This window comes from Mytilus trossulus, chromosome 1 (assembly GCF_036588685.1).
Source record: "Mytilus trossulus isolate FHL-02 chromosome 1, PNRI_Mtr1.1.1.hap1, whole genome shotgun sequence".
Classification (NCBI taxonomy): Eukaryota; Metazoa; Mollusca; class Bivalvia; order Mytilida; family Mytilidae; genus Mytilus; species Mytilus trossulus.
In genome coordinates this window covers 103,359,944-103,387,693 of record NC_086373.1, presented here as the reverse complement: position 1 = coordinate 103,387,693, position 27,750 = coordinate 103,359,944, and the positions used below count along the sequence as shown (strand labels likewise).

The 27,750-nt window shown below is 31.6% G+C and overlaps 1 protein-coding gene across 2 annotated transcripts in view; it reads right to left on the bottom strand.

Moving 5' to 3' along the window:
- The window catches only part of LOC134694620 (microtubule-actin cross-linking factor 1, isoforms 1/2/3/4/5-like), a 141,132-nt gene that overhangs the window by 4,741 nt on the left and 108,641 nt on the right, over positions 1–27,750 (bottom strand). Inside the window, exons 55-87 of one of the 2 annotated variants that reach the window (XM_063555665.1) lie at positions 27,449–27,533; positions 26,432–26,655; positions 26,006–26,212; positions 25,599–25,718; positions 24,930–25,256; positions 24,425–24,631; positions 23,866–23,985; positions 23,362–23,470; positions 22,878–23,104; positions 21,164–21,388; positions 19,654–19,755; positions 19,188–19,358; positions 18,778–18,933; positions 18,089–18,283; positions 17,672–17,800; positions 17,225–17,395; positions 16,801–16,956; positions 16,294–16,500; positions 15,609–15,728; positions 15,028–15,194; positions 14,605–14,764; positions 14,138–14,332; positions 12,719–12,847; positions 12,332–12,475; positions 11,685–11,873; positions 9,480–9,634; positions 7,453–7,763; positions 7,148–7,266; positions 6,579–6,695; positions 5,060–5,092; positions 3,638–3,755; positions 3,146–3,178; positions 534–715 (exon numbers count right to left, since the gene is read on the bottom strand). In XM_063555665.1, the coding sequence (XP_063411735.1) occupies positions 534–715; positions 3,146–3,178; positions 3,638–3,755; positions 5,060–5,092; positions 6,579–6,695; positions 7,148–7,266; positions 7,453–7,763; positions 9,480–9,634; positions 11,685–11,873; positions 12,332–12,475; positions 12,719–12,847; positions 14,138–14,332; positions 14,605–14,764; positions 15,028–15,194; positions 15,609–15,728; positions 16,294–16,500; positions 16,801–16,956; positions 17,225–17,395; positions 17,672–17,800; positions 18,089–18,283; positions 18,778–18,933; positions 19,188–19,358; positions 19,654–19,755; positions 21,164–21,388; positions 22,878–23,104; positions 23,362–23,470; positions 23,866–23,985; positions 24,425–24,631; positions 24,930–25,256; positions 25,599–25,718; positions 26,006–26,212; positions 26,432–26,655; positions 27,449–27,533 (5,310 nt within the window). Of the gene's footprint in view, positions 1–533; positions 716–2,357; positions 2,415–3,145; positions 3,179–3,637; positions 3,756–5,059; positions 5,093–6,578; positions 6,696–7,147; positions 7,267–7,452; positions 7,764–9,479; positions 9,635–11,684; positions 11,874–12,331; positions 12,476–12,718; positions 12,848–14,137; positions 14,333–14,604; positions 14,765–15,027; positions 15,195–15,608; positions 15,729–16,293; positions 16,501–16,800; positions 16,957–17,224; positions 17,396–17,671; positions 17,801–18,088; positions 18,284–18,777; positions 18,934–19,187; positions 19,359–19,653; positions 19,756–21,163; positions 21,389–22,877; positions 23,105–23,361; positions 23,471–23,865; positions 23,986–24,424; positions 24,632–24,929; positions 25,257–25,598; positions 25,719–26,005; positions 26,213–26,431; positions 26,656–27,448; positions 27,534–27,750 lie in introns of both variants that reach the window. The other variant, XM_063555660.1, reaches the window with a different exon arrangement.

The following is a 27,750-nucleotide window of genomic DNA, read 5'->3' as shown; positions in this document are numbered from 1 at the left end:
GCTGGTTTTACAATTGGAAAAATTAAAATTTAGACTTACCTGGTACATGTATGTTGTTAAAGTTTGATCCAACAGAATATACTGATATATTGGAATAGAAACTGTCACAAAGACTTTTACCTAGGCTTACCTTTGTAATGGATCTTTTGACAGTACAAATGTACATGGTGATTTAGTGCCCCATAATTCAACAGACTGTGTAGAATTTTCAGAGCTAGAATTGTCATTTGAAAATTTAGTTGAAAACCCCTTACTGTCCTTACATATGCTGCCTATTGTTGAAATGTTGGGTAGGTGCTGACACTTGTTCATCACAATAGGTCACCAATTACATTAAATGAAGAAACACTGTAGTAATGACACCTAACAAAACTTGGTGAAGAATTCCAAATATTTCCACAGAATACACTGGTATGTAAAAATTTCCCACATTAGAATTATCACCAAAGACTTGTAAATTTACCCACCTTGTTAGTAGTTCCTGTAACTGTTGTCAATAATGAATAAATTGTCATGCAGACATATAAACTAACCTTGGTAATGGGTCCAGTAGCAGAACTTGGTGATCGTGTGCTCCATGTTCCAGCAGAATGCGTAGAACTACCGGAATAAGAACTGCCACTGGGACTTTTAGCTGTAAATCCTGTCATAGATTGACTGACACCTTGGGCAAGGATAAATTGTTCTCTCAATTCAATGTTTGTTCTCCCTTTAGCTGTAAAAATAATAATCATCAAATAACATATCAATATTATATTCTATGTTAAATTTGAATCAGTAAAATCAATCACATAAGTTTCTATTTTTTGTACAACTGTAAAGATAACTTCCATTTTTGGATTCATTAAAATAAGTAAAATTCTAACTTGTCATCAATTTAAAAATCTTATCATATCTTAAACTTATAACTTGTTGCACATCCTATAATACAGGACTTGTAAAAATGGTACATTCTATAGCAACTTGATCAGGCAATTTATAAGTATGTCAACATTGTACAGTATATATTAGTAAGTTAACATGATAAGGCAACATATCAGTATGTCAATATAGTCCGGCAACATATCAGTATTTCAATATAGTCGGTCAATACATCAGTTTTTCAACAAATAGTCAGAAAATATATCAGTAAGTCAACACAATTAGACAATATATTAGATCAACATCAAGGTCAAGCTATATATAAGTCAGGTAAGTCTGGCAATATATCAATAGGTCAACATGGTCAGATAAAATATCAATAAATAAACATAGTCAGGCAACATATATCAGAAAGTCAACATAGTCGGGGAATATATCAGCAAGTCAACACAAATCAGAAAGTCAACATAGTTGGGCAATATGTAAGTTCTTCAAGCAATATACTAGTAAGGTAAGTCAGGAAACATATCAGAAACTTAACATGGTCAGGCACATAGTCAACATGGTCAGGTAGCATATCAGAAAGTTTATAAAGACAGGCAATATGTTAGATCATCAACAAGGTCAAGAAATATACCAGTAAGGTAAGTACAGCAACACATCAGTAACTTAACATGATCAGCCAGAATATCATTCAAATAAGTCATCATGGTACAAACACATGTTAATAGGTCAACATGGTAAGACAATTTACCACTTAGTCAACATGGTCATACAACATATCAATAGGTCAACATAGTCAGGCAGCATATCAATATTAAGTCAACATGCTCAGGCAACATATCAGTTAGTCAACATGGGAAAGTAATCAGTTGAAAATTACAAACAACATATTTCTGAATAGAACTGTTATCAGGATTTGTAGTATACAATGTTAGTCTGGAACAACATCAATTCAAAGCTGAAAGGGAAACTGTATATAAATATTGTCCATCAATTCTTGTTTTTTTTTACCATAGTGAATGAGGTGTCATACATGGTTCATCACCTTGTAAATCACAGCAATCAAATAATTTAATCTGTCTGAGCTAATGTCATGCAAAATAACATTCAAATCCTATTTGTAACTCATTCCTATGTTTCTTTATACCCATTTAAGCAACTTAACCCAATTTTTCTACTTTGGTAAAAAGTGCTAAATTAATGCAGTAAATGATTAAGATTTGTATATTAAAATTTCCTTCCCACATAATATCAAAATATCCTTCTCACAATAATAAGCTTTCACTAAAACTACTAAAACAGCATAACCATTCAAGAATGAAAATATAAACTTCAAATAAATTTTAATGAATTAAAATTTATTACTAGCATGGGAAGCAAATAACCATTCCAGCGAAAAAGCAAATTGAAAAATACCAACAATAATTCACAACATATAAAGGGAAATAACTCTGGCAAGACAACATTAATATAAAACATGATGCCAGACATACTGAGGTCCTCTGGGTTTACTACTGCAACTTTGAAACGGATTCGTCTCCGCAGTCCCACTTTTGGAAAGAAAAAGAAGCAACATTGAAGAATAAAAGCAAAATAAATGATTTCCCTCCACATTGGAGGAGGTTGATGTCAAGGATTCATACTGCTATAATATAGAGCTATGATGATACATAATGGTGTGAAAACTTTACTGAATCAAATCTTACATAGACATAACATACATGAGATGCATTGATCTTAAATGAAATGAGAAAGTTAAAATGAACTGTACAATTTGTATAAGATTCCTAAAGATTTGTATTTACACAATAATATATTGAACGAAACAAAATCTTTAAAGGTTTAATAATTTTATTGTACTAAATTTTCATCCCCTTGCCCTGATTCTGTAAGAGCCAAAAATATTAGGTGGATTTGCAGCTGTTTTCCTTATATAGTTAGTTTTCAGCCCAATTATCAAAAATAGTTAAATGACAATCTAGGAATCTTTTAATAATTGCTAATAATGAGTTTCCTGCATATTTGTGTAATCTTAGGTGAAAAGATACATATAAAATTTGTTCTTTGATGTCTCATGTATTTTATACTTGAGTGCAAAATTATTGACATGCAATATTTTAGTTATGTGCTATGTGCAGTATGAACTCCTTGGACAATTATCGGAATAAATTAGCATGCAAATAAAAATTCAATATATATTGTGACTTCCACCATAAAAAATGAAAAAAACTGAAGTGATAAACTAAACAAGTTGGCCGTTGGGAACATTGTATCTACTTACAAACTGGACAAGACTCAAAGTGTTCACTAAGGTCTGTGTTTAGAATATAAACATGTCATATATATTGTCTATACATCGCGTGCAATACATGTGTACTCAGCCAAACAAAAGGATGTACAGCACTTCTTATATACATTGTAGCATGATTTACAGAAATAACAATAATGGCATTCATCAAATGAAGATATAGATTTGCAGGAGAATATAAATGATTTGCATATTACTGCTAGTTCTTATAGAAATATTAAGCTGATTATTATTTTTTTTAAATATAAAAGCATCTTCTGAAATCTACCAGTAGCATTGAGATTATAAGTGTTGTATGAGCTTTACATGAATTTGTGTAGATTTAATTTACATCTTGAATACAAATGATAAATGTGTTAAAACTTTCAGCATGATTAATATGACTCTTACCCATCAATGTTATTATGTGACTTAGTATGTTAAACCCCATGAACCTAAGACTTAAAATAACTTTGATCAACCTACCTCTACAAGGATCATTCTTAACAAGGAACTCATCCAGAGCCACCCATCCTCCTCCAACTCGGACCATCACAGTACTACGGAGAATTCTCACTAATCTTAACTTCTGGGAATCTCCAAACTGTAATAAAGTAATAATAACACATCAATGTAAGTGTAAAGTTATATGTATTTATTCTGAATTAATCAGCAACAGTCTTTTATTGCTTGCTACCACTTTATTTTAACTCGGCGGAAGTTGTCGTATTGTCAATCATAACCACATCTCTTCATTTTTATGTTTATTCTATCAATATGGGTCTAAGTAGTGAACCAAATGTTGTTTAGAATTTTTACTGAAACAATTAACAGTGTTCAGTAATGATAGACCTTTTGTAATATAATGGACCATGTCAGAATAGGGAATATCATGCAAAATAGAAGAGGGAAAAAAAATCCAAAGGTTAAATAAATAGTGAAAAATATATATTTCAAAAACATTTCGGTATAAATAGTTTTTGCTGACATTTCACTGTCAACTGAACTGGTAGTGACTTAAAGTTTGTCAACTGATGTAAAGAAATATACATACTCATTGGCAATCATACCACATCTTCTTCTTTTTATATAAATAAGAATTTGTAGAGTATAGTGGAGTGGGGCAAAATTTTGCTTTAATGTCTCTCCCTAACTGCAGGCTAAATCATGCATCAATATTTAGATGAATATAATTTTACAAATATTGGGGTGAAATGAAAGTAATAATCAAAGATAAAATTGAGAATGGAAATGGAAATGTATTTATATATATATATATACTTCAAGTTGCATGGATCATAGTTGTTTTTTTAATGAAATAACATTGTTTTTTCTTGAGAAATTGAGAACTTAAAATGAATTGTTTTACATTAATCTTCAATCTTGTTGTTGTCTTACTAGTAATAAGAATATTCAGTTACCTTTGTTACAGAAGTATGCAACAAAAACAGCACAAAAAGTGTTTTTTTACAGCAAAATGCATTAAGTGTGTAGGTAAAGATAATATCTTTAACTAAATTGCATACTAACTGAGCTGTGAAGTCATTGCTAGGTAAGGTATATTACCCTCCTTTTGGAGTAGTCTAGATCACAGACAGATAGATCAGTTATCTGTCGGACTAGCCTAATTTAAAGGTTCAGCTAGCAAGCAATCTAGTCAAAGATATTACCTTTACCTTCACACTCAATGCATTTAGCTGTAATAGTCGATGTATGAACAGTTTAAAGAAGGTCATACTCAGACTTATTTTGAATGCATAGGTGTAATTTGGTTTCACTTCTATGTAAAGCCAGATAAATGCAAAAACAGCAGATTGGTAAATCTGTCAAGATTTCCGCCAGAGTCAACCAGCAAGTACATGCTATTTTTGGATAGTAAGTGTAGCTCTGAAAAATGTACTTTTTTACCGTAATGATTGCATCACAAATTGTTTTTCGTATCTGAAAATAAATCTTTACCTTAAAAACTGTATTTATAACTTTTAATGCAATAATTATATATATATTTCTGACATCAACCCATTTTTAAGATCATCTTAATGATTGGTGTGTTGGTGAATAGCAAAAAACATGACATCTACGGAATTTGATGGTCTTGCTTTTTCCAACATGTAGAACTACATACCATTCTTATATACTTACTTAATTTATTATTTGAACGATGACAAATTCATTTCAGTCATCAGAGACAAAGTCTACAACTTATCTGACTACTTCAAAAAGTGAAATCAACTAACTACTAAGGGTTAATCTAAGACACAAGACTGACCTAACTGTTAAATCTATGTCTCCATGGCAATTGTCTAGTGGTATTTAATAATTGTAAATCTAGTACAAAATTATGTATAGGAAAAATCGTATTGAGACTGCCAACTATTGCTTTTCAGTGTACTTTTTAATCTGCCTTTTAAAAATAAAAGCTTTAATCAGATTAAGGCTATCTATAACTATAAAGCTTGTATCCCTCAACCAATAGCTACAATGAACAAATTTTAAAGCAAGCAAAACAAAATTTTGGTATATTTAGATATAGAAACATATTCTTAATCATAACATATTGATGGGGAAATCATAAATAAAATGTGTATCAAAGATATTACGGTTGCTTATAAAATATATTTGAAACAATGTGATAAATATATTTGAATAAGATTGAGTTTACCTGTCTTAAGAAGTCAAAATTATTTTGAATGAAAAAATATATGTTTAGGTTTATTTAAAGAGCCTAAAAAAAGAAGAAAATATTACTTTAATTGAAGAGACGCAAACAATGAGGACAATCGGAAAGCTAATCTTCCCATAAACAAAGCAAATCACAATGTCAAAGCATTGGTGTTGAAGCCTATGCCTAGTGACAATCGCCATGGAAACAGACATGTGACACACAGTGCTAGCCCATTACCAACATGAGCCACATGCTGTCTGTGCGATTCTCACCGTTATACAAATAATCTGTAGGGTATCATCACCCTAGAAACATAAATTGCTCTTTTCCACACAGCTCAAATTTCTGAATATTTATGCAAATTAATAACCCAAATTTAAAAATCTGTCATTCATTTTTCCCCATCTGGTTGCAATATTCACAAAGCAATTAGCAAAAAAAATGGTGCATAAATGTAACCTTCTAAAAACTACAAAAAATCTTCTAGCTCTGTTTAGACACAATAATGAAATAAAAGTGAATCAATTCTTTTAAGTTTGTATAATAATTTACATACCTGTTTTGCTTATTTCTTTGTATCACAATACTTAATAACCTCAATACTGTTCTTTTCAAATTTTAGTACCTTTTATAACAAACCATTTGAACAAGGAATACTATCCCTGTTCAGAATGTAACCCAAATTCTCTAAAAACAAAATTAAAAGAAATATGCAATGAAACAAACAATACATATAATGCCATAATACTGTGAAATACATACCCGGTACTTTCCTTCTCCTATTTTGTGGATACGGAACTGTTTCACACAGGTACATTTCGACACTTGCTCATGTACTTCATCATGGATCTTTTCTGAATCAGTCAAATTCTTATCAAGCTGAAAAAAACAATACAAAAATGTAAAATGTATTTATTTAAAAATTCTAATTCTATTCGAAATATAAAAAAAACCATGCATTAGTAAATACAACTTAATAACCTTAATGAGCATTGTTTGTAGAATCTCCTTCTTATCACCTGTAAAATTTCAAAACATTTTGTCTAGGGAGTTTCAAAAAGAATTTTTCTGAAGTTGGCCATTGAGAATTAATGATAACCTGTTATAGCCATCTTTTTGGTTTGACATAAACAAATGGGAATTTTTTGTAGAAGACCTTCAATCCATCACTCCTTCCAAATATGAGACCACAATAAAATCAAATGTTCATTGTAAGGAGACAAGTCAATAAATAATCTTTTCTACAAACTTCATTGATGAATTTTATTAGCAATATGTCAATGATTTTGGGTACAAGCCCATGTTTTATTAACTATACATAAGTGATTTACCTCTTTGTGTGTATCTGGTCTCAGAGCAGACACAAATTCTTTGTAATCAATTAATCCAGAGCCGTCACGATCAAACAAGTTGGCAACAATGTCCATCTCTAACTGACTCGTAGGGAATTCTGAAAAGAAATCATCATCTTGTTAAAAAAAAAATATCAATTGTCTTGTTATATACTTCTTGATACATTTAAAAGTCTGTCAGGATGGATCCAAAATTTTACTTGATACAATTAAATGATTATCAGGAGGGCTATCATATTTTACTTCAAAAATGTTTGATAATCAAGATATAAAATATAACATACTTGTAGATATGATAGAATCAATGAACTCTCTGCGTGTTATTCTTCCATCCTTATTTCTGTCGATACGACGGAACATTTCCATAATTCTAGATTTATTATGTCTCATCCACTGTAAGAATCTTTTTCTCCATGGATCAAAACTAAAGTTCTTTAACTTTTCTACTTCATTCAAATGATCCAGTGCATCTTGCAGTTTCCGTTGTCTGTCCATTGTCATTAACCACACTCCTCTCCACTTGTTAAACAGGGCACCAGTTCTAGGATTTCTGAATGATGGTTCAGGTGTTCTTCTGCCACTGTCATTGTCTTTCCTTTGTAAGTAATGAAGATATTTATAATTTACAAATGAAAACTAATTCTTTTTTTTTTATCCTAAGTACATAGTACTAAAGGTTTAAATATAGTTGTTTCAGTCTTTCATGTCTATTTTAAAAACAATTGTATGTATGCTATACTGATAACAGTAATTTTCTCTTTTTCCTAATGGTGGATCTCCTATAGCAATTTCTTTTAAATCTAACACAGGGAATTTTCAAGACATTTTGGTTTGTGAAATTGAGATGGAAATGGGGTATATGTCAAAGAGACAATAACCTGACTATAGAGCAGAAAACAGCTGAAGACCACCAATTGGTCTTCAAAGACACTTGGATGTAAACTGATGCAATACTTAATATACATATAAATATACATATACAGTAGACACCGGCCAATCGGATACCCAAAATGTCAGCTAAAAATATCCGATTGTCCGATATATTCAATTAGCCGATGAACGTATATTCCTCCAAGTTTTTTTTTTAAATTGACAGACACAACCCTAAGATACCAATAGCTATTATAGCTGCTGTATTAATGGAAATTTGTAACTAATCTCAATGTTTTTTTCAGGTACAAGTTCGGATAAATCGGTTGATTGAGTAATAGATCGATCAGTTGATTACAATGTATTTTGTTTAACTGTCAGTCTGTTGATTTTTTAATTATGTGTTGATTATCTGAATAAAATATGTACCTCTTAAATAATGAGACTTGTTGTTTTTGCGTGATTTGTTTCATTTGTGTGTTAAAACAGGTAAAAGCTAAAAATAACTATGAATTCTCGGAAGTAGGCCACAGGTAAATCTATTAATAGCTTAAGAAGGTGATCGAACTCGGATCTAATTTTCTACAGTTTTTTATTTATGAAACACAATTCCATTTCAAGTAATACTACTACTTTTATGATTATAAAATTGGACATCAAGATGAGGAAAATTAATTTACTTTTCTATCTTATCTGCCGTGGTTCAAAATAAAAAGCTGAATATTATGTAAATTAGGAAAATGGCGTACATGTGTACAAGTTACATAATTCTATTTCACCTGGGATATGCTATTGACACACGATTCCTTATTTTTACACGGGACTTTTATATATATTTTAATAAATTGTTGAGAAAGAGGTACTTTTCATTCATATTTAATAATTATTGATGAACATCACGCAGTTTATTATTTCTGTCGTGTCCTTGTTTGTGAAGTAAATGATAACGATCACATTTTGATAAACACATAACAAACACATCTTAGGCAAAATATAATATCAGATTCATAAAATAAACAAGACAACAAGAAGAAACATGTTTTATTTGACTATAAAAGATCGTTTTATTAATAAAATGAAACATTTCTGTACTGAATTTTCTTAAACTTCGTAATGGCGCAACTTCCGGCTTCATTTCCTGTCAAGAAAAATATGAAATTATTTCAAAATATTCGATTGTACATGGTTTCACACATTTTTCATGAATATTCCTATCCAATTAGCCGATATATTCTAATAACCGATATTCGATTATCCGATGTATTTTGACTGAAATGTATAGGGAATGGTTCGGTGTTTTGAAATAATATTACAATAGCCGATATATTCGTTTAGCCGATATCCGATTAGGTGGAGTCTACTGTATATTGTATTACAATACAGATGATTTAAGCAAAATATTAAGAAAATGGTTGATATTTGATGTGTATAGACTATGTACCTGGGAGTGAGTTTGACAGGTGTGTGTCTTCCTGATGTGTTTCTCAACACTGGAATGTATGATGCTGGTTCTGAAGTGGACGCTGTCCTTTGTTTGTCAGCTTTAATCAAACGGTCAACATCTGGCTGTCTACTTGATACTTCATTCATGAAGTGCTACAAAAGTAAGGTATAAAATCATATTTTTATATCTGTACAGATTTTAATGATATACCGCAATGTTTTACTATACTTCTCAACTTTAGTTCATAGTAACTGAACAAATAATTTTGAATTTTGAAAATCAGCGAAAAACAAACCATAAAACATCTGGGTATTGAAAGACAAGACCGAAATTCCCTAAATGTAGTCAACAGAATATCCACCGCTAGAGCTACCATGTATTCTCTCATGGGAGCAGGCTTGCATGGAATAAATGGAGTAAATCCGTTGATTTCATATAAACTGTGGAGAACATTTGTCATACCAAGAATGCTATATGGTTTTGAAATTTTGAATTTTAATAAGGCTGATATTTTGAAATTAGAGAATTTCCAGAAAAAGACATTTAAACATCTGCTATCTCTGCCACAAAGAACTTCAGATGCTGCAATATATATTTTGCTTGGAGCAGAAGCCATTGAACAACTCATCCACAAGGCAATGATTTCTCTATTCCTTAGAATTTCAAAAGATACAAATTCCATTGAATACAAAATAGGAATCAGACAATTAGCAACAAAAGATGATAACTCCAACAGCTGGTATATCAAAGTGGATCATATTCTCAAGGCATATGGATTGCCCTCTGCGCATGAGATAGTCTTAAATCCAAACAAAAACTGGAAAAGATTGACCCACGATACGATAGACTCAACATGGAAAACAAAATGGTCTGAGATAGCTAAAACAAAATCATCATTAAATCATATGGAAATAAGCAAATGGAATTTCCGAAATCCTAATAAGTGTTGGAGCAGTGTCAGAGACAACAAGAGGGATGTTGCTAAAGGCATAATTAAATCCAGAAATCTCACTGGAACGTATAAAACTCAAAGTATAAACAACCGCTTTGATTCAACAAAATCTCCACAGTGCAAACTTTGTACAGAAGAAACAGAAGACTATAAACATTTTCTTATGAACTGCAAAAGCCTCAACTCAGTCAGGAAAATTCACCATATAAGACTCAAAAATTTGTTGATAGAAAATCAAATCAACTACAATAACATCATTAAATCTGATGACGATCTACTCCAATTGTTAATTGACAGTTCCACTAACCTTCGGATACCAAAAGCTCAATTAGGAGATATAGAAAGAATCTGCAAAGACTGGGTATTTGCATTACACACCAAGAGATATTGTGAAATATACATAACAATTACACTCTGCATATTAACTGTAAGAGTTCTGGAATTCAGTGAAGGATAATGAACAATAGTACTCGACTCCCTACTGATGAACATCACATCATCTAAAATTTAGCTAGTATCGGTCATGAGAATGGGTATAAATATTGACTTATCGTCATGATTATTAATGACATATATGATTGTTCCATCCCAACCATATAAAAATTCAATTAACAGAGAATTAAATCTGTTGCTAGACGATAATGTTAAATTTTAAATCTAATATGAGCCTCAACGTTATAAGTATAACAAAATTATAATACATGTTAAAATAAATCTACAACATGAATTAATGTTTTTTTTAGATTTATATAAACATATAATGAGGAACCTCGTTTGATAAACTTTTTATCATCACTGCCATAGATGAACCATAAACATATTTTTATCTTTTAATAAGTGGACTCCTATATTCTTATTAACTTAAGGTTTTATCCATTTTTTAAATTTTAAATCTTGTGACAATATGCTATGTACAGTGTAAATACAAGTTTTTACCTTTTATCCTTATTATTTTGTTTTACTAAAACTAAGTACATATTAAAGCCTAACAATTTTATTTATTATTTATTTTATAAATAACTACGCATTTTAAAAAATTAACCTAAAACTAGGATATTTTTAATGCGGTGACCCTGCAAATAGGGTGGACTTCCAAAGAAGAAGAAGAAGATTCTGGGTATCAATTTTCTGGAATTTTGATGAAAAACAAAACCACAAAATTATATACTCAATAAAATCAACAAGCCAAAACTTTTAAACAGTATATGGAGGGGGGAGACAATTCAGAAACAAGAGTACTTGTACTGTACCTGATGGTCTTTGATGAGGTCATGGATGACCTGAATGTCCCCTGGAATGGGTTCTTGGTCTACATTTATCAATGTTGTCTCTGCTCCATTTAACCAGGCTAACAAATCATCCAGAAGTCTTGTATTAGATCTGACGGTTGAGAGGTTTTCAGCCATTTTCTTACCTCTAGTCTTACACATACCAGTCAACTGAAACATAGAGATATGTATTATTTTTTTTATCAGGCAAGTATTTTAATCAGTTTCCCATTCGCTTAAAAAAGAAATCTACTATTAAAAATAAGTACACCTTATTGTTTTGTGTATTATTTAAGCATTTTTTTCAATAGAATAATTATTGTAAATCCAATATGACCAATATTACATACCTGCTTTAAAAGGAGATTTTAGAAATCAGGAAGTTTGTATACCAAAGAAGGGAAAATAGAACTGTTGAAACAATAGTCTATGAACAGTTGTTATCAATGTCCAATATCAAATGCAGAGATAGTAATTCTTACAATAATCTGTCATCTAAAAGCATGGCCAATCTTTATACATCACATAAACTTCCACTAGAGGACAAACTTTATTCTACAATAGGATAAACCCTATTTGAGCAGCTAACCTACAGCAGAATTATAATAACTATATCTAACAACACCCACCTCTTCCCATCTGGCTTTAAGAGCAGACAGCCAATGTTTAAGTGTGGACAGGGCATCAGGATGACATCTTTTCATTATATCCTGGCCTATGTTCAATGTCTCTCTCAGGTGGGCCTCTTGTCTCATTAATTCTTCCTCAAATTTCTGGAAATGAAAAGTGTAACCATTAACACTGCACATTGAAATATTCAATTCAATTCGAATCAATTCACTTTCACCTACACATTTGTATATTTTTGATTTTTTCCTATTTTCTATCCATAAAAAAATCTTTTTTTCAAATATCTTCAATTTTCAATAAAAACCAGCAAAATACAATATAAATATAAAAGATAATTTAATTTGCTTAGTCAATTTTTTGGCCTTAAAGTACATCCTATTATTTACCTTGTGCTCCTCTATATGTTTGATAAGAGCAGGTTCCTCATCAGGGATTGGTCCTCTATATCTTAGTTGTCTCTCAGCTGATGCCAGCCATTCCAACAATCCCTGGGCTTTCTTGTGGAATTCTTCAGCCTAAATATATGCAATGGTTTATAGTTCATTAAACAAACTAGATATCATTGAGATGGAAGCCATCTCTGTGGGCCCCGCTGTCAATAACGTTGGGTAAATAAATCTAGTGTGAATCAAAATTGTAAGCGATGGACAGACCAACAGACAGACAGACCTTTGACCTAGGAAATTGTACATACATCATGACACACCCTCTGGTGTTGGTTAAAATGGATGTCAAGTATAATATTTGAAATCAAAACGGTTCCCAAGATATAGAGCGGACACAATCTTCAACTCAGGACACAGGGTTGTCAACTAAAACCAAAGGTTTTTTTACCTTGACCTTTGACCTAGGAAGTTGTACATACATCATGACACGCCCTCTGATTGTGGTTAAAATGGATGTCAAGTATAAACTTTGAAATCATAAAGGTTATCCAGATATGGAGCGGACACGATCTTTACCACAGGACACAGGGTTGTCAACTGAAACCAAAGTTTTTGACCTTGACCTTTAAACTAGGCAGTTGTTCATACATCATGACACACCCTCTGGTGTTGGTTAATAAACATGTTAAGTATTAAGTATAAAATCAGAACGGTTATCTAGATATGTAGCGGACACGATCTTCATCACAGGACACGGGGTTGTCAACTGAAACCAAAGTTTTTGACCTAGGAAGTTGTACATACATCATGACACACCCTCTGGTAATGGTTAAAATGGATGTCATGTATAAACTTTGAAATCATAAGGGTTCTCAAGATATAGAGCGGACACGATCATCACCACAGGACACAGGGTTGTCAACTGAAACCAAAGTTTTTTTACCTTGACCTTTGACCTAGAAAGTTGTACATACATCATGACACGCCCTCTGGTGGTGGTTAATAAACATGTAAAGTATAAAGTATGAAATCATAATGGTTTTCTAGATATGGAGCGGACACAAAGTTAAAGTGTTACAGACGGACGGACAGACTGATCACTATAGGGCGACCCGACTTTTAGTCGGGGCCCTAATTAGAAAAGCATGATTGCCAAATAACCAAATAATACATAGGATTTTTTCTCTGTATAATTGTTACATAAGTCACTTCCCTGATGGATATATGTGTCCAATAACATAATTATTTTAACAAACATTAAAGTTATCAGATTTTCTCAAATATTCCTTGAAAATGCTTATACCAGCAAGACACTCAATTCTTAATATTTTGCACTAGTTTGGACTTTCACATTTGTCAACACTAAGCTTTGAATCTCTTTGTGACTGAGACAATCCTATTAAGAGTTTCTATACTTACCAGTTTGTGTGCTTGTTCTAGTCGTTCCTGTTTGTTGACACTCAGCTTACAAACTCTATCCCACAGGGTAGATAACTCTATCAGTTCAGCTTGTTGCTGTGACATGTCACCTTCAGATTTATCCATCAATTCTTTGGCACGTTTCCTTACAAATTCTACTGTATTTGCTCTGGCACCAAGTTCCTGCTGATATGCCTTTAAAATGTAAGGTAAAACAAAATTGAGATGAATCTATTTTTTCACGTCAAATAGTAAGCTGTATATCTTGAAACTGCCTAAAAAGATTGGTTGCAAAAATCAGGCTTTGACAACAGTGTGAAAGTAAAAGATATCTTATTTCAATGACAGTGGATATCTATCATATTGTTTTTATGCATTTATGCAGAAGAATTATTCTAAATTGCTGTTTCTATGAGAAAAAAAATAATATACAAATGATTGCATTGGTAATTTCTTCTAGACATTACCTTATGTGACTCCATTAAGTTATTGACTGTATCTATATCTCCGTGAACAGGTTGGTCCTCACCCAGAGTAGGTTCTACCTTACCCAGCCAGTCCAACAGAGCTTGTAAAGCTTCAGAGAACTGACCAGCAAACAACAAAGCCTCCTCCAACTGCCTTTGTCTGAAAAAAAACCCTGAAAGATAACTCTTGTGGTGCTTTGAGTATTGACCAGCTAAATGTTTAGTTTTCTCAAACTAAATTTTACAAGATCAAGAAGAAAGTGATAATAACAATTTAAATTTGTTCTTTTTAAATATATATATTTTTTAAAACTGACTACAGAATACCCCAATTATTATATTTCACAGCTCTTAATATTTTTAGACAAAGGACAAACATCAAGCAATTAACAAATCCCATACACAGAATATAATAGGACCTACCTGTCAACAGATTTACTACAGACTGTGTTCCATTTAGTTTTGAGTTCTATTAACATTCTTTGTATATCTGTGACATCCTCGGGTGGACATTTGTCCTTCAACGTCCTTCCTGATCGGTTGATACTGTCATATAATGGCTGTCTGGTACCAATACCTCGTTGGTATTCCTGTTAAGTAAAAAAAAGTAAAATATAGGAACCAGTCTGGCTACTAGCTTTATAATGCAAGTCAATGACTATTTTGGTCTGTGAAAGAACTTCACTAAGCATTCTGTTATAAGTATTGGTCTATTGGCTTCCAAAAAATTCCATACAATAAATATCATACATTTGATCAGTATTTTAAAATTCTGTATTAAGTAAAATTGACCACCATTTTATAAGTTTTATTCATATTTATTAATTCAAGTTTTGTAACCTTTATGATTCCTGGTATGTTATCCTTATTTTTGAGAAGCTTTCCTTTATGTATTTATAAGGAAAAAGTTTTTAATACTTAAATCCTTCAATTTATCGGTTACCTACCAATCATTCATGTACAAATTTCAGAAATATAACTTAGAATACAAATGGATTATCTACCTTGTGTTTTGCAATCTCAGCCTTGATTTTGATTGGATCATTTCCTACTTGATGATGAGAATCTAGGGTCTTCTCTGCTTCTCTTAACCAATCAAGTAACTCTCTCCACATTGCATGGAACTAAAAAAAAATCATTGATGCTTCTATATTACAATCTTAACCAATCAAGTAACTCTCTCCACATTGCATGGAACTAAAAAATATTCATTGATGCTTCTATATTACAATCTTAACCAAACAAGTAACTCTCTCCACATTGCATGGAACTAAAAAATATTTATTGATGCTTCTATATTACAATCTTAACCAAACAAGTAACTCTCTCCACATTGCATGGAACTAAAAAATATTTATTGATGCTTCTATATTACAATCTTTACCAAACAAGTAACTCTCTCCACATTGCATGGAACTAAAAAATATTTATTGATACTACTATATTACAACAAAGCATTTATTCATAATGATTAATTGGGTATTTCTTTATGCCACATACGCACAAACAGGCTATATAGTGGCTTTATTCATAACGTTATTACCATGTCTTACTCGGACAATGTCAGTGTGATATAAAATACATTCTGTATCATAAACTTGTAAACACATATCAAGTTACCATAACATGAAAAATAAAACTCACATAAAAACATCTAAATCAAGAGTTGTTTTTCTATGATGTTTTTACCTGTTTGGCTTCTTTATATCCCTTCTCTAGATGCCTGGTTCTCTCAGCACTCCTAGATACAATTTTCTCCCAGCGATGTTGTACACTGGCAAGGAGATTTTTGATCAGGATGACATCTTGTTTCTGACTGAAGTATTTCAGATGTGTTCCTGTCTTGTCCAGAGCTATCATAGTCTCTCTGTTCTTACTCACATCTTTCTGTAATGCCTGATAAAGAAATAAATTTATATCATATTAACTTAATGAAAAGCAATGCACATCTTTAATATCAATTTCCACTGAAATACAAATATGAGACCATCTAAATTTTTGCTCAAAATGTTGTAATGTAAACAATTTTATCCTAAAAATGGTTTTACATCTTTCACTTAACATTATAAAAGATCACTTGAATAATATCTCATAGAACATTTTATATGTTTGCATCTTATTCATCTTGAAACAGGTTGATGCTGTTTTGTATACAGTAAACTGTTATAGTATATAAATAATATGCAGGTTTCTTACTTTGTGGTCTTCAATTTGAACTGCTATCCTGTCAAGCAGACGACTGACTGGCTTCAGGTTGTTAAGTGTCTTCTCGGTGTCTGTTAACCAGGCTATAAACCTGTTCAGATCATCACTGAAACTGTTGGCTTGTCCTACAGCACTCTCTAGTTTTGCCTAATAATAAATAACATGATTAATATATTTGTCATCATTTTAATAACTATATTTCTTCTTCAATAATCAAAACCAATCAGACAAATTAATAAAGCTCACAACTTAAACAAAAAATTAAAAGTAAAATTTTCATAAAAACTAAAATCTTGGTAAGATGTTATTTCTGATATAATATATATACAATGTTTTCATAGCTGATTAATGTAGCATTTTCAAGGTAAATGGTAAATTCATGATAAAGCAATTGACCCATCCAACTATGATATACCTTTCTATCTTCAGCTCTAGTCCTGATATTCTCCCATCTTTGATGTAGTATTCCCAGACTTTGTCTGATACTATTAGCAGCCGTGTCAGACTTTTTAGCTGCCAGTTTGTTTCCAGCTTCTGTTAGTTTACCTATTCTCCTATCTGTGTTGTCTAGTTCATTGTACACATGCTAAAATACACACAATCTTTGTTATATATTCATTCATTTACAACAGTGAAAAAAACCCTCACAGGGACCATCATAAAAGATGTTCATTTTTTAGGTAGGCATTTAAGTAACTTGACAAATTAAGTTATGATGTATGTTAACAAATGCACGTTCTCTTTTAACTGATAAACGTTCTCTTTTAACTGATAAGGATAACTTTTAATAACTCGTAAATTTTTCCTAAAAAAAAACAAAAAACCAAAAATATGATATTTTTATAAATCTCTTAGTATTTACCATGAATTTCTCAAACTGTTCTTTGGCTGTCTCCGGTAAGCCACCAACTGGTGTTGAAGTTATCAAATTATCCTCCAACTCTGACATATGGGCCAATGTGTCTTGTAGATCACCAGCAAAGGACTTGGCCTGAAAAATAAATAAAGGTGTTGTAAAATTTCCCTCGTGCTCCAAAAACAATGAAAAATACAAAACTTTATCAAATTACATTCTAACACAGACATATGAGCAAGTGTGGCTCGTTGGTTCAAAGCAAATAAAAGAAAAAGTAAAGTATAACAAACTGTACTGACATATGAAATTTTATTGTTTTTTCCGTGGAAAATAGTTTAATTTTCATAATTCTTAACTGCAAAATGTATTCATAGAGAATTTATACAAAAATGTTAAATTGAATGAAATCCAGTTGTTTTTTACCTCTCTAAGAGCATCCTTTAGTCGTTTATGTTTGTTGTTACATTTATCCTGTACACGGCCCCACATGGTGTTGATCTCATTAAGTTTCCTTTTCACAGGAGTGTCTGTACCATGTTCCTTAGCAACCACACGAACACCAGCTTCTTTCAAGGAATCTACACTTTCTTTGTGGCCATCAACGTCATTTTGAATGACCTGAAAACATGAAAAACATTTAACTATAATTTATTGTTCTTTAATAAAACATCAGTGTTAAATGGCTATATCATGTCAAATTCCATACCAATATAGCATAGTTCTACATAAAATTTTTAGTAGTTACATACATAATGTGGATTGACTTATTTGGTGGCGATGAATTTTTAAGAATTTGTGAAAAATTCTGCTTTGGATACTTGATTTAATGGTTTTAACAAATTCTGTTATAAACATGTCTAAAGGAAACTGGTTTTAGTTCAACACTTATATTTGTGGTTCACCGATATCTATAAAATCAATGAAAATTAGAAACTCACCAATGAATGAACAGATTAACCTTTCATTGAAAATATTTCATACATGCACTGCCATTCATTCTTCTCAATGATGAACTGTGGTACATAATTAGGTCAAAAGTTAACACATTTTTTCACCATTCTTTATCAAAAATATGAATCATTCATGAACTCAAAATATTAGTAACTTATTACCTTAAGTTTAGCCAGTTCTATTTCTATAGATTTGTGGTCACCATTCACTGAAGTAGAATCATCTAAAGACTGGTCAGTTTTATCCAGCCAGGCAAGAAGTTCATTCAGAGCATGTTCAAACTGACCAACATTCAACATGGCCATCTGTAACTTTCTCTACAATAGAATAACAAACTTTCAATCAATTAACTTTAGGGTACAAATATTCTTGGATCAAAAAGCAATGAAATTCCAACCCAACATCTTTTCAATGAATTTCAACATATCTTTTACTGCATTTCTAATAACTCCCTCTCAAGAATTTCATTTGAACCTTATCTTCAGTGCAAATAATTGTTCAATTTGCAAATATGTCTACCATATAATATTCTTTTGCAGATCTTATAACTGAATCAATGTAAATACATTACCTCCCGATCTCCAAGTCCTTCCAGCAGATTGTCCCATCTCTTGTTGACACTTGACATGGGTTCTTTAACAATGGCTGCCTGTTCTGGAGTGCTGTCCTTGGCAAGGTCATTGGCTTTCTGATTTAATGCTTCTACATCCACTTGCTTCGGTTCTATTTTGGCTTTCATGTCCTGATTATACAAAGAAAATATTTTATAATTCAATATATAAATACCCGATTATCAAATCCAATATCCCAATTATGAAAACCTTTACTAACATGGACTAAATTTGATTGTTGAACTTTGTTAAAAAAAAACCAACAATATGCTTTGTTCTCCAATACTTGATAGTTCCACTGTATCTGATTGGCATAAAAAAATACATTTACGGTTCTAATTTAACTGCAGTAGATGTGCATTTCAAAATTAAATTAACCTGAGGCTATTAAAGTCAATGTTAATATTACAGAATTTCTTTACTCACTTTAACTTGGTTCCACTGTATTTTGATGGTATCAAAGTCAGTTCCAACATGGCCAAACTCTCTCACTTTAACCTCATTCTTCTGCAGCCACACTAAGATTTTCTACAATGAAACACAAGAACATGTCAGTCATGTCTCCTTGATGCATGAAATACACTTATTTGAATAAGAAAGTGTTACAACAAAATAACATAAAAATATTTATATTTTCAAATCACATGAGTTTCAAGAACTGTGCTTTGTAAATCAGAAAGTAATTGAAAAGAACAGGAGTGATATGTGATTCTTTGTTGTATCTTATGTGGATTGAATATTTAACAAAAATGTGTATATAAAAAACTGATTTAAGAGTACAATAAAGACGGGTTTTTTTGCAGAAAAGATAATCACAAAGAATAAGAGCTTTACAAAAAATTTGCCTTAAACAGCAAACAATTTTTTTAAAGACAGAATACAAAATTAACAAGAATGTGTCCACAGTATACGGATGCCCACTCGCACTATCATTTTCTATGTTTAGTGGACCGTGAAATTGGAATAAATTCTCTAATTTGGCATTAAAATTAGAATGATGTTATCAAAGGGAACATGTACACTAAGTTTCAAGTTGATTGGACTTCTACTTTATCAAAAACTACCTTGACCAGAAACTTTAACCTGAAAGGAGTATGTTCGATAAGGTCCTAAAATGGCCCCCTTTTTTAGCGTAAATTTCAACTTCAGATTTATCGACCAATATCACGATAAATTATAGCTAATACATTGACTAGCTAGGATATAAACCATTTTATTGAAAATTTTACATTTCTGCGTTTCATTGTGACGTCACAAGTTGTATTCATATTGACTTTTCATGAAAAAGTCAATGAAAATGGTAAATTTCCATAGATTATGTGTCAGGAAACATAGAGTGCATACGTCGACAACAAAGATCTTTTAAAATAATGTCTGTCAAGACATTTCACATGTCTTATTTGAATCTTAAGCTTGTCGACACCTGCGCTCTATATTTCCTTGTCCTTTATTTGGTTGAAATCTAGCTGATTTTGTCAAATTTCACCAAAATCCTTTATCTTGACCTTTTTTGGATGTAAAAATCAAGGTGTTAGAATTAAACTTTGTCAAAAACAGTTCAGTTTAACTTTCTAACATGTCTTTAAGGCAACTTAAAACATTTATTGTCTTGTAACTATGAACTTTATAATTGGGGCCAAATATGGCCATTACCGAAATTACTCCTTTGTGCTATCATTTTCTATGTTCAGTGAACCGTAAAATTGGGGTCAAAACTCTAATTTGGCATTTAAATTAGAAAGATCATATCATAGGGCACATGTATACTAAGTTTCAAGTTGATTGGACTTTAACTTCATCAAAAACTACCTCGACCTTGAAACTTTAACCTGAAGCGGGACAGACGGAAGGATGAACGGAGGCACAGACCAGAAAACATAATGCCTCTCTACTATCGTAGGTGGGTCGTAAAAATCAGAATTAAACTTATATCTACCATCAGTTCATCCTGGAAATGAACAGCCTTGGTCAGAGCTACTTCCAGGTCTTTGGATCTCTTCTCAAACTTGTCTGCCACATTTCCTAAGGTCAATTGAAGGTCGTTTACATTTTTCTCCACCTCTGGTCTTTCTGGATCACCACACAGTGAAACCAACTGATCCCCTGTCTGACTGACATCTTCTATGTCTGCCTGGGTTGCTTCAATGTCATCCTTCAGTGCCTATTAATAAAATAATTGTAAATTAAATATGAGGTTTCTGGTGTAAATTTTTTCCAGTGTTTTGAAAAAAATCAGTACTGAAGATGCATTTACATGTACAATACACAAAAGATAACCTATTCTTTCCTTTTAATGTCATCAGGCCTCTACATTATCATTTTTTCTAACTTGTCCCTTCGGACAAGTTGCAAGAAAATCAACTTGTCCGAACTCTGAACTCACTTGTCCGAATTTTTAATTGTAATTCCTCCATATTGATAATATATGTGATATGCAATAATAACACTTGCCCTTTGATTGTACCTAATAAAGATCAATAAAGGGGTCATTTTATTATGTTTATATGAATACCACATCAAAATTCATTTTGTTATTTCATACTGAAGGCTTATTTGCTAGTATGAGCTCTCTGACTCATTGTCACTATCATGTGTCAATCATTAAATCATATCTCTTTCCATCCCACTAGGTTCTCCTATTCATGGACCTATATATATTCATTCTGAAGTAGTGGTATGGTTTAAACCAAATACACCTGGCACCTTTTTATAAATAAACCTTTTTAATTTATTGATGGTGCCAAACAAGATTTTACAATTTATTTTGATTTTTACATACATTGATATACATGATATATGATCAGGAAGTACATAAAAAATTTTAGTAAAAAATCTGCCTTTTTAGATTTTTTTTAATTTTACATCTTAACTTATTATTTTAACATATAGATCTTATTTAATAAAACCTTTCTTAATTTAATGTTATGCCTAAAAGCAAAATCAAATGACACAATCTTTAATTTAAAATTTTAAAGTTAAGGTAAACAATGGTAGAACTCCATATCATGCATATGGAGGTGCTCCTAATTCAAGGAGGCTTATACTAAGAAGAAACATTAACATTGGGTTACTTCCCCTTTACTTAATTCCCCTGGTCAATGGCTGCCAGCATGTTCAAATACGTTCAATCAGAGACATATTATACAAGTTTACATGTCTCTGGTTCAATCAATAAATATTTATTTCATTTTGTATGATCAATTAAACAATCATTCATGTTTTTAGGAATGTATAAGTCTTGAATTTGATCTATAAACATCTGACATCGATTTTTTCACTTGTCCCATCGGGCAAGTAGTATGATGAATCTACTTGCCCGACACCTATTTCCACTTGTCCCGGACAATCGGACAAACGGTAATGTCGAGCCCTGGTCATTTTTATAAAAAGATTTTTAGTCCAAAGGAATACAGCTTATAGAATTTGCTTGGGGAAACTATCACAAATTAGGATGAAGAAATTAAATAGGATAAAAATTACATCATTAGAATCACATTCAGCGAAAGTTTCACAAATTTTGACAATAGCAGAAAATAAAAGAGGACAAAAGAAGGAACCCCCATAATAAAAGGAATTTTTCAATCACTTTATACAACAACTATATGCAACCCCTGGATAATGATAAACATATATGTAGTATTGAAATGTACCTCCATATAATCCTGTTGTTCTCTGATGATTGCTGGTTCTAAAGCTGGTGGGTCCTGCTGGACTATGGCATTTTGTAGGTCTTTGATTGTACCAGCCAGAGAATGTAGGTCATCCCAGAATCGTTCTGACACATCCAGTGTTTCCTCCAGAGCTTGAGTACGGGAATGTGTGGCATCCTTGATACCCTCGTACAGATCTATCAGTTCATTTAACTTTTGTTGTACATCTAAAACAGAAGATATTTGTTTTAAATGCAGTATTTTTTAACAGTGACATACTAATAAAAAAAAAAAAGAAAAAGGTCTCAGCATTAAAAAAAAACAACTAAAAGGATCAACTTTACTGGTTGGAGACAAATCAAAGCGTAACTGCTGTTAAATAGATATAGGAAGATGTGGTATGAGTGCCAATGAGACAACTCCCCATCCAAATAACAATTCGATACATTTCTCCAAGGCATTCCCAATAAGAAGAAGATTATACCTTTAACTGCCTCGTCCTGGTCACTGCCAGCTTGATTGATCAGATCCTCAGCAGTAGATTTAATGGACTGTAAAGCAGTCTGTCTCATGTCCATGTCTTCCAACAATGCCTACAAAAACCATTCAAAATATATTTTTACCATTCAGTACTATAAAATATACTACAATATTTGTCAACTTCCACTTTTAAAAGTACTATAAAATATATTCAAAGATTGATAACTTGCACACTACAATAATGGAAACTTTGTATAACCGATTATTGGGATTTGATTGATGATTTAAAAGATCAGTCAACTTCCACAGTGCAGTAATGAAAACATTGTATAATCTGTCATAAGGGTTTAACTATGGATTTAATCATCTAATGTTTTTGTTATATGATAGGGAACTGTATATTCCCTTTAACAGTCTGAATACACAACTAGTAGTTTGTCATTGTAAAACATAGATAGTTATGATTCAAAATTGAAAGTGTGATAGCATAGAATGTTTAGAATGTAACCTTATTTTCTGCCAATTGTTCTCTGAGTTTGTCAGGATGAGCAGACACTGGCTCAGCATTCTCCACTTGTTCACTTGTTGTTGCTAAGGTCTCTAACATGTCTTCTAATTTGTCTGTGAACTACAATTAGATGTCAAATATGATAAAATATATTTACTACTGAGAATGAATCAGGATTCAATTAATTAGAACTGTCATTAAAAAGTTCTCTCACATTATTTGTATGCAGGAATTAATATATTTGTGTTTATTAAATTTGATTTCTAAATCTGCAGTACTTTTAAATCCTTGGACAAGATCATGAATATTTATCAGTAAGCAGTATCTCTGTATTGTTTACATATAAAAGATCTATATCAATACAGTTGAAACAAAAATCTATCAAAACATGATCAAACTAAAATAATTTACTGTTTACATGCTTATCATATTTTAAATCACCTCTTGGCTACACTAATTTTTTAGATATTTTCCTTCGGAATCTTAAAATTGTAACATCTTATATCTAAAATTTAAAAAGAATGTTTTTTCCAAAATTAAGTTTGTGGTGATTTTATACCTCAGCTGATTGTTGCAAAGCTTCATCAATAGACATTGATCTGTCTCTCAGCGAGTTTCTCATATCATCCAATTTTTTGTTGTCCTTATCAAGCATCTTCTGAACCTTGAGACAATCATGTTCCCCACAAAGTTTGACTAATGCATTTCCTGTCTTGTTAAGTCTGTCAATCACTGGTTTGTGGTCCTGCACTTCTTGTTTTAATACCTATTAATGAAATGGAGATGATAACTTTTAAAATTTTACCTGATTTTGTTTACTTACTGTACAGTTTTTTTGGCATGCCATAAAAAAATGCTTTGCAAAATTAAGCCTTTGATATATTGCTTATTTTTCACTGATTACTTTTATAAATATATATATCTTTATTGCCTCCATAAACCATTTACATTGGTATGGTACAGACTATACAAGTGACATTTGTTCCCAATATATATGTATGTACTTAAATGTATTATGTTTGAAATAATTTTTAATTACAAAGCTATTAATAAAATGTGCATACCTTGACTTGATCTTGTTGTCTCTTCACATGATCTGCATCAATGGACATAACGTCCAACTCAGCAAGCGTGGGATTCACTTCTGCGAACCATGTGACCAAGTCCTGATGTGTATCATAAAAAGCTTTAGCCAATGGCAGAGTCTGTTCTAGCTGACTCAATCTGTCTACACCTAGTTTACCTACAGCATCCATTTTCTGTTTTAAATGTTCAACTCTTTCTCTTAATTGTGGATCATCCTCAAAGGACGATTCTCGTAATAATTTTTTACCCTTGGTTATGAATTCTCTGGCTTTGGCTTTTTGGCTGCTGATGTCGTCATTAATTGCCTGTAATATGGAAAGAGTATCTAAAATATTTGTTGCTCAAAGAATTCTATCAAACTTATTAGGCAGTGATATTTATTTTATCACAAAGAAATGGCTTTTTCCTTACTTATATAAAATAAAGTTTATCTATGTAAAGGTAGTTATTGTACTTCTTATCAACTTTTTGTCTCAAAAATATATTTTTTAAATATATAAAACAGGATTGTAATCAGATGCTATATCATTTGGCATAATACAATGATTCAGAATAGACACATTTTAACTATGTGAGTATGTACAAATATGATAACATATTTCAACCATGACCATTCTTTTTATCTGTATAATAATCTTTGTGCATACCTTTTGTTCAGCTATCTGCTTGTTGAGTTTGACAGGATCACTACTAACATCTTCAGCAGATTTGATCTTTTTAGCCTCATCATCAAACCATTCTATCAAGTCATTCATATCATTTACAATCTGGAAACAACATAAGTAAAATGTATTGCTACCTTTTCATATTTTGTATTAGTTTTTCAAGCATTGAAATTTTTAACATTTACTTGCTTAATTGCAGATTTTGTCTGCATCCGCTTTCATTTATATACATTTGTATACATTTGTTCATCTTTTGTATTTCTTGCATAGAATAACCTATGTATCATGGATCCTAGCTCAGATAACCTCGAATTATGGATATAATTTGACCCCTATTCTTACACTAGATGCCCTTTACATTATGTATACTATTTGACCTCTATTCTTACCTCAGATGACCTTTGTTTTGTTGACCTAAGTTTCTGTGACCTTCTCTGTATGTTGTCATTGACAGCATCATATCGTTTCATGTTTTTATTGATAGTATCTTCCACTCTAAGCCCAGCATCACCAGGAGCAAGCTCAGCTAACAGGTTACCATCGTTATTCAGTGTCTCTATCACAGCCTGAATCTCTTGTAACTGTTGAACAAAGTTCTAAAACAAAAGTGAAAGGTGATGTACTTCTAAGAAAAGCAGTTCAAAAATCTTAATTCTCTAAACCCATTTCAAAAAGAAGAAAAATTTCTGTTTCATTTTTGTGTTTACACCTCAAGAGTAATTATTTTTTCTTTCATATCGTGATCTGCCTTTTTGTAAAAAAAAAATATTTTTGACTTTTAATAGTCATTTTGATCCTAAAATAGTTTGTCTCACCTGTACTTGTTCAAAAGCTTCTGGTCCTGTGGCTTCCTTGGCTCTTAGTTGTGGTTCTACTGATAGGACCCAGTCTAGGAATTTAGCATGTGCTACATTAAAGTTTTTGGCAAGAGGTAAAGCTTCTTCCATTTGTTCCGTAGAATCTGAGACTTTGTTACAGAGATCTGAGAATCTACTCTGGAATGCTTTGGTTTTCTTGTCTAATGTATCAGCATCAGGTCCTATAAGGTAATGTTTTTATGTTGTTAAATATTTAACATACTTTCAAAATAAAGACCTTCCAACCGTCATTCTTTGTGAGGGATTTCCCCCATGGAGGCTCCAAAATTAAAATATTGAAAGTGCGATTCTGTCCAAAACAAAACAATCAATTTTACCTTTGGTATAAGATTGTTATAGTTTGAAGCAGCAAATACATAATTTTAAATTTTTTGATTTTTTGAAGACCCCTGTAAAGGTTTTGTAGAACTTTGAGAACCATATTGCACATAAAAAACCCATGGACATAATGAAATGTTGGCAGGTATGTATATATTTTTTCTTTCTAGTAGTCAAATCTTTGACCTATGCTTAGCAATATATTGGTAGAAAAATGACAGTAAATATTTTCAGTATGTTCTTACTGTTTAAACACAGTAGCAACTAGGCAATATTTCTACATTACGTAGAATCATTTCTCTATAAAACCATCTTCAAATTACAGGCACAGGAATGGAAAATCAAACTGAAAAGAAAGACTCCTATACCAAAGTCATATTTGCTGGTAATACATTCATGTAAAGTAAGACAAAAGATATCAAAGGAATATTCATCCTCAATAAGTAAAACACTGTCAAGCCTTATCTTATCTTATAATATCCTTAATAAGACATATAAACATTATACTATGATCAACTTATAAAATGCAAAATAAAATTGTTTAATTCATTATAGCATTTTGTTCTTGTGTCAAAATCTGTTTGCAATCCCCCACAGTCTATTATACAAAAGTTTTAAATATTCAGTTGTTCCTACCTGAACAATATTTCTGTAAGTTGTCAGATTTGTCTCCTAAGTTCTGGAAGTTGTAATCTTGATTAGCAATGTCATCTTCCATATCCTGTTAAAATAAATTACAAGATTATTTAGAATACTTTTTTACTGTTAAAAAGTGGTTTCTGTAACATGAGATAAATGATTTTTTAAATATTAAAACTAAGCTATTATAATTCATTTCTCTAAATAAAATGCATTAAATAACACATCTGAGATAACACGTATAAAGAATTTTGTTTTTAACAAAGTTATTCAAATGAAAAGCTGGAGCTAGACATAGA